Source organism: Gymnoscopelus braueri (genome assembly GCF_963280865.1).
Source record: "Gymnoscopelus braueri genome assembly, chromosome: 5".
NCBI lineage: Eukaryota > Metazoa > Chordata > Actinopteri > Myctophiformes > Myctophidae > Gymnoscopelus > Gymnoscopelus braueri.
The window spans coordinates 53,694,711-53,702,210 of NC_137606.1; the positions used below are offsets into that span (position 1 = coordinate 53,694,711).

At 42.4% G+C, this 7,500-nt stretch overlaps 2 protein-coding genes across 2 annotated transcripts in view; both read right to left on the minus strand.

Annotated features, from left to right (window-relative positions):
* LOC308086080 (uncharacterized protein) overlaps window positions 1-7,500 on the minus strand; it is a 499,718-nt gene that overhangs the window by 486,171 nt on the left and 6,047 nt on the right. The gene's annotated exons all lie outside the window — the stretch shown is intronic.
* The window catches only part of tyr (tyrosinase), a 17,215-nt gene that overhangs the window by 8,546 nt on the left and 1,169 nt on the right, over window positions 1-7,500 (minus strand). Inside the window, 2 exon segments of the mRNA XM_080427946.1 lie at window positions 2,137-2,353; window positions 6,422-6,746. Coding sequence (XP_080284072.1) covers window positions 2,137-2,353; window positions 6,422-6,746 — 542 coding nt within the window.

A 7,500-nucleotide genomic window follows, 5' to 3' on the forward strand; every position in this document is an offset into this window, starting at 1 on the left:
CGAGAACAATGGCTTCCAGTCTATTAGCTTCGATTCCCCATGGATGATTATTTCGAGCACCCGACAGAGACGATATGCCGTAATGTTTTAAAAAGCTGTAAAGCACTTTATGGCTCTCATTGTCTGTGAAAGGTGCTCTAAAAATAACATTCACTGACTTACTTAAAGACAGCATGGCTGTTCTGATACAGCTGAATGACACATTATTATTTCATTAATTTTACTTTTGAAGTTATTTTTGGGGGGCTTTTTTTTAGCCTTCATTGGATAGGTACAGTGGAGAGAGAGACTGAAAACAATTTGAATAATTTCCTGCTATTTGTCCCAAAGTTTGTATGCTAAGTGAATGCAAAACATTGAAATTCTGCTGCCATTTGTTTCTAAAGTTTATCCCAAGCTAACCTTTCCTGCGTTGATGTATAACTATTTCTGACAGCAAATGCACATTTATTTTGGTTTTGTAAGATAGTTTTCTCTAAGTCGCAATGTAACACAGCTCTGTTTACACATGTATTTACTCCCTTTTAATTGTACATACAATTGTTTTGTTTTGGTTGTTTTGTTCCACTTCCGCTTTGGCAATACAAACATAATATGTTTTCTCATGCCAATAAAGCCGGAGAGAGAGAGCAGTAAAGTGGCATGCAGAAAATAGTCCCGCTGGAATGGCTTGGTATGAGTACAGGAAACCAATGATAGTATTGTTGCCGTCGGAAACCTTGCATCTCCATATTTCAATTTGTTTCATTAATAAATGCCATACTTTGTCATAAAACTGTGTCAGGCAAAACAAGTATGGCAAAAATTGCAAAAACAGCCGATCTATCTGCTATTTTCGAATTGATTAGTCCGATTAGCCACATAAACCATATTTACTTTATTAGCTTTTTTATCGATTAGGCTATTCAAATGTATTAAAAAAATAATGTCATTGATAAAAAAATATATATAATAAAGGATCTAATTCATGTGGGATTACCCTCCAGGGCTAATGGCCAAGCGGTGATAGTACTTGTTCATAAAAATAAAATAAAAAAACAACAACATAAAAAATATGAAAGAAAACAGCTAATATCAGGCACCAGAACCACAGGACGTGTGTTTTGAATGCAAATGGAGTAATTTGACAATGGCTTTATATAGAAGTCCGATCAAACGCATTTCAAATATGTATATAAATATGTATATATGATATGTAAATATCGAATCAATCAACTTAAAACAGTTTTTTTAAAATACCCCTTTAAAGGAGTAGTTCACCCAAAAAATTACTTATTTTCTATCAATTGCACACCCCATGAAGCCTTGAATCCATGGATTCTTTTTTGTTTTTGTCGCATTCCTAAGCCAATAATTTGATTCCCGTCTCCTACCGGCTAATGTATCCGGTAGGAGACACAAAGTAGATTATTTGTGTCTCCTACCGGATACACACCCGGTCATCAAATTATTGGCTTAGGAATGCCACAAAAACAAAAATAAATCCATGAATTCAAGGCTTCATGGTGTGTGCAATTGATAGAAAATAAGTAATTTTTTGGGTGAACTCCTCCTTTAGGGCGCGCTCCCACCAAGAGTTGGCTGGCCGCTGTTTGCAGAATCTGCCAATGCATTGTCAATGCAAATGCGTTGATTCACGCAAGAGCAGATTTTTCCGCTAGTCGCGCAGACCTTGCGTTTATCTGCTCTCCGCGACTAAGCATAAAAGTGCTGGAGGCAGGAGCCGATTTTCTCCCTCTGTCCAATCGGGTGAGTGGAAGGCGGACTGTCTCAAGACTCAGGAAGCAACATGGTGCTCAAGGCAGCAGGCAGTGGGTCCTGAAAGTGAGTGACAGGCGCGACACTCCCGTTTTTTAGAATCCGCTGGCTGCAAAAAACTGTGGCCGCGCACAACCTGCGTTTAACAGCGGCCAGCCAACTCTTGGTGGGAGCGCGCCCTTAACCCCAGCATCTGTATTCTGCATGGGAAAACTTTCACTGAAAATAGCCAGTCGATCTGCAATCTACTGCGAAGATATTTAATTTAGAGCAAAAACAGAAAATATACTAGTATAGAGCCCTGAGGGACTCCGCTCAACCACATTAGGGTTTAAGGATAGGGTATATGTCATGTGGGTATAAAGGGGGGATACGTACCCTCCAGGGCGTTCCTGAAGCTGCGGTTGGCGAAGCGGTCCATGGTGTCCGAGTCGTACTGGGTGAGCGACACCACAGAGTCCACGTCAGCCGAGGTGGGCAGGCGGGTCACGCGCCCCGGGTCGTGGTTGCCCGGGTTGCGCAAGAGCGGCCCCTCCCCCGTGGTGTTGCACAACACCTCTCTGATGTTGTATTCCTCTGGCTGGGAGCAGATCACCTATATAGACACACACACACACACACACACACACACACACACACACACACACACACACACACACACACACACACACACACACACACGCATGCGCGCACACGTTTGTATTATTGTACTTGTGAGGACACCAATATTTTAGGAAAACAATTTTATAAAAAGATTTGTTTTTTCTTTTTTTAAGATATTTTATACTTTTTCTGCCTTTATTGATAGGATTGTACGTTGACAGGAAATGGGGAGAGAGATGGGGGGGGTGACATACAGCAAAGGTTGTCGGGATCGGGAGTCGAACCCACTACACGCTGTCAAGCTGGATTACCAGCATTATGTGGTGTCGCGGACCGAAAATTGCTGATCTACACGTTGTGAGCTTGTAGACCGGCTATTTTCCGTATAAATCGATCCCCTAAACCTAACCTCTAAATGTCTGATCCTAACCCTAACCCAAACATGAAACCTTTCATAATTGTAAACCCAACTCCTCAAATCTTTTTTTTTGTTTTACCATAAAACAATCATTTATCTTGTGAGGACCAGGATTTTGTCCTTATACAACGTCTATAAGTCAACTTCTACTATACTTGTGGGCACATTTGGCCCTCACAACTATAGTCACACACACACACACACACACACACACACACACACACACACACACACACACACACACACACACACACACACACGCGCGCACAGGGCTTAGGAGGTCTTTCCTACAGCAGATAAGAGCTCTATACAGTACAATAGAGCGGTTCAAAAGCATCAACCATGCTGAGCTTCTGAAGAGGCCCTCAATGCTGGAACCAGCGTATTACTGTATGTTACTGTAGGGGGGAGCAGATATGGGGGAATATATATGAGCGAATCCACTAATCCAGTTATGTTTTGTAAATGTTCATACAAAAGTCACATACTGTACGGAGTGTACGCTTATTTGCAGTTTGTCGCGTTTGATACTCACAGCAACACAAAGCTAAAATGTTTATTAGTATTCCTAAATTAAATTAATCAAGTTTTTTTTTTTTGGTAAATTAATGCCCTTCTTTATACAAGAGTGTTGCACAATAGCAGTGAAAATAGCCGATCTAGAGTACAAGCTCACAACGTGTCACTTTACGACACAGTGTGAGCTTGTAGATCAGCTATTTTCACTACTTTTAATATGTTTTGGACATACAAGGTTTCAAGCTAACAATGTATAAGCGAATCCACTAATAAAGTTAAGATTTGTAATTGTTTATACAAACGAGAAACATTTTGCAGGGTGTCAAGTTTGATACATAAAGCATAATATGAACATGAATGGCAAGATGTTTATTATATTCCAATATTAAATTAGCCAAGCTGTAGCAGGTTGCAAATACAGTACCCATTTATGTGCTATTTTAGTTGTCTATTACATTGGAGATGGTAGGACTGTATACGTATTAATGATTATATTTTTCTGTATGTCTCGGACCCTCCGACCGCCCACCCCTGACTCCCACCCCTGACGTCAACACGTGGCGCTCAGTTTACACACATATTTTGCGCTCAAAGGACCACAATGTAAATAAGCTCTTGCGCTTTATCCTTTAGACCGACACGTACAATATAAATTGGAATCAATCAAGGCACAGCTTACAAGAAAGTTTAAAAAGCTTTAATATCAAATCTTTGAACAATTAAAACAAGCCAGCATGTTTCTGCCTTCATGGCAGTTCAATATGTTTACTTATTTTTATTGTTCAAAGATTAACCATCCTTTATAATTAAAGCTTTTTAAACTTTTTTGGAAGACGTGCCTTGGTTTATTAACCCTAACCCTTATTTGACTTTGAAAGCTCCCCCCTTTTCTAACCAAAGAGCACCTTCCTGCATTTATCTTTTAAAGGTATCATGACATTCATGTTTACACCACATTCAGAGTCTTTGTCCTGGTCCTTCAAACGTGTACAAAAAGTTTTAACTGAAAATTCCACTCCAGTGATTCACTGTAGGTGTTTTTGTCTCACATTTCTAAAGCCTTTTCAACTGCAATGAAAAAATAAATCTTTGCCTGCGGGTGTCGCTGGTGAGGGATTTTGCCTGTCAATCATCGCCTCTGCTCCGCCCCCCCCAAAGGAAAGGATAGGGAAGGGGAGGGGCGAGGAGGAGAGTGGGCGGGATTAATCGACTGTGACCTCACTGTCGAAGGGCCAAGCTCAGATTACTTTTCAGCCTAATTATTCAGAAAACACCAGACCACAGAAAATCCACTGAATGTTCAAAGTTCAGATTTTTTGGGTGTAATTGAGGTCATAAAACCCCCAAAAAAACATAAAAAATAAAAAATGTGAAAATGAATGTCATCGAACCTTTAAGGACTTTAAGAACGCTGCAACCCTCCTATTTTTCTTTTTTCTTTGATACGTACATATATGTTCATGTATATGCATTTTTGACATCAATCACTTTGAGCCTGTACAGTAGGGGAACCTGAATAGCAATGCAACAGATTTGTGAATTTGGATGTGTTGCGCAGCGTCTTGGATGAACGTCACGCAGTGACATACGAGTGTCTCTGATGTAGGATTTTCACCCTCATCTTCTTAATTTAAGCACGGCGGATTAATTTGTGGATTAAATATGTGTTTTTTGGTTTGCTTCCCACGTATGTTTCTTATAGCTTGGTGGTTCTGACAGAGGGTTGCGACTCTCAAAGCGGTCACATGCTGAACACGAGTGTAAGGTTGGAATGAAGGTCACGTATGAAGGCTTACTGTACTGAAAGCTGTGTGTTTTGAAGTAGGATATCGTCGCTGTCTTCTCCGTAACTTGTTGTGTTTTTTCGTAAATTAACGCCCTATTTGGTCAGACTACAGCGTCACACAAAAGTATGACGCGTTTTGAGCTTGTAGATCTGCTACTCTTGCCGTTTTTTTATTTGAATCCTGAAATGTAACAGTTTTGGACATAATGAGGTTTCCACCCGACAGAGACAATATTCTATTAAGAATGGAAAGAATGGAACGTTATAGAACTATAGAGCGTCGTGAACTTGCAGATCTGCTATTTTTGGTGCCGCTTTGCAACTAAGTATACATCAGGCATAACTCCTAAACCCAACCCCTAAACCTAACCTCCATGTGTAATCCTAATCCCAACCTGAATCTTTTCAGAATTGTAACCCTAAAGGTCATTACATAACTCTAAACTTTTTTTCCTCTCCCCCCTAAAACTCTCTCTCTCTCTCTCTCTCTCTCTCTCTCTCTCTCTCTCTCTCTCTCTCTCTCTCTCTCTCTCTCTCTCTCTCTCTCTCTCTCTCTCTCTCTCTCTCTCTCTCTCACACACACACACACACCCCCCCCCTTAGTAGTACAGAGGTTCTCAAAGTTTGTCGTGGCGTAAATGCGTACCAAAGTGGGGGTCCTTGAAATTAAAATGTTTGAGAACCACTCCACACCAGCGCTTACAATCTGGTACCCCCCAAATGTTGCACAGACATGGGCAAAAATGCATTCTATACTCTGCCACCATAATGTGGAATGCCCTGGCATCATGCCACCATAATGTGGAATGCCCTGGCATCATCCATTGATTAAAGGATGTGAATCACTGGCTTCTTTCAAAACTGGCTTGAAAAAGCACCTGTCAGAAAACTACAAATGGAGATAATAATTATAAACATTTATAATGCATGTAAAAAAAAGAAAGAAAAGATAAAGAGCATTACTGCATCAAAAGTCATCAACAAACTATACTATAAAAACTGGTCAAACATTGGCCAAATTGTCTAATAATATAAGAAAGAGGCAAAGAAAATAGAAAATAGCTGATCTACAAGCTCACAACACCTCGCAAAGCGAGGCATAGATCGTCTATTTTCACAATATTTATCTGTGGAACCGAGTAAAAAAAAAACATTAATGTCTCAACTCACGTGCTTATCAGGGTGGGGGGTCCCCAGTTCAAATATGATCATTTTTTTTCAATTTTTCCCCCCCTTTTTTCCCCCTTTTTTCCCCCTTTTTTTTTTCCAGAACTTTTTTTTCAGATTTTTTTTTTCAGAACTTGCCTGAAAAGGTTGAGAACCACTGCCTTACATACCTTCCAGGAGGAGAAGACAGAGCCGGGGCTGATCAGGTTGGGGTTGAAGGGGCTGCGTCCGCCCATCAGGGCGTCGGTGCACACGTCGCACTGCTGCGCGTCCCTCCAGTCCCAGTACGGGAGGGTGAAGTTGAAGTCGCCCGTCTGCTTCCGGATCTCGTTCTCCCAGCTCAGCAGGAAGACGCGGTGCCACGGCAGGAAGGCCGACGACTCGTGGGCGAAGTCGATGTCCGCCCACACGTTGCCCGGTCCGCCCAGCAGCGCGTCGCGCGACGTGTAGTAGTGCATCCACACGAACAGGTCGTAGGTGTTGATGTCGGAAAACCTGTAGCCAGGGGTTCCCCCCATTACGGAGTTATTATAATGTAGGTAACCACTTAAACCCCATATGGTTGAGTCTCTCAGGGATCTATACTAGTGTCTTTTCTGTTTTCTGTTATTGTGGGGGAAGCTTTCGCAGAAAATAGCAGATCGACAAGCTCACCGACGCGTTGTGAGCTTGCTATTTTCTTTTTTTCTAAATTTTTATCCCACGATTTTGTAACCTTATTTTTTACACTCAGTGCCAATTGTCTATGTAATCCTGGGCACTGCCTTCCCTCTGCCAACCTAGGGAGGCCAGGGCCGAGCTCATGCCTCCTTCAATGCATGAGAGCCAACTGACCTTCTTGTCACCTGACAGGGGAGAGTTTCCCTGGTTGGACGAAGCGCGTGGAAGGAACACGTTATTCCAACCAGTTCCTTTCCCCTCCATCAGGAACCCCGGCTGACCAGGGGGAGGCAGTATAGTGACCAGGATTACTGCATGTCTTTGTGAGGGTACCTACCCTAGGAGACACGGGGAGAACATGCAAACTCCACACAGAAAGGCCCTTTCGCCAACCCCACCTAGGGTATGGGCACTGATGACGCGGAGGAGAGAACACGCCCCCAGCGCCCACAGCGTCCCCTGCGGGAATCGAACCCAGGACCTTCTAGCTGTGAGGCGACAGCGCTACCGACTGCGCCACCGTGCCCCGAGCTTGCTATTTTCTGAGAAAGATTTCCCCATAATATGGATGCTGGGGTTTAAGTGGTTA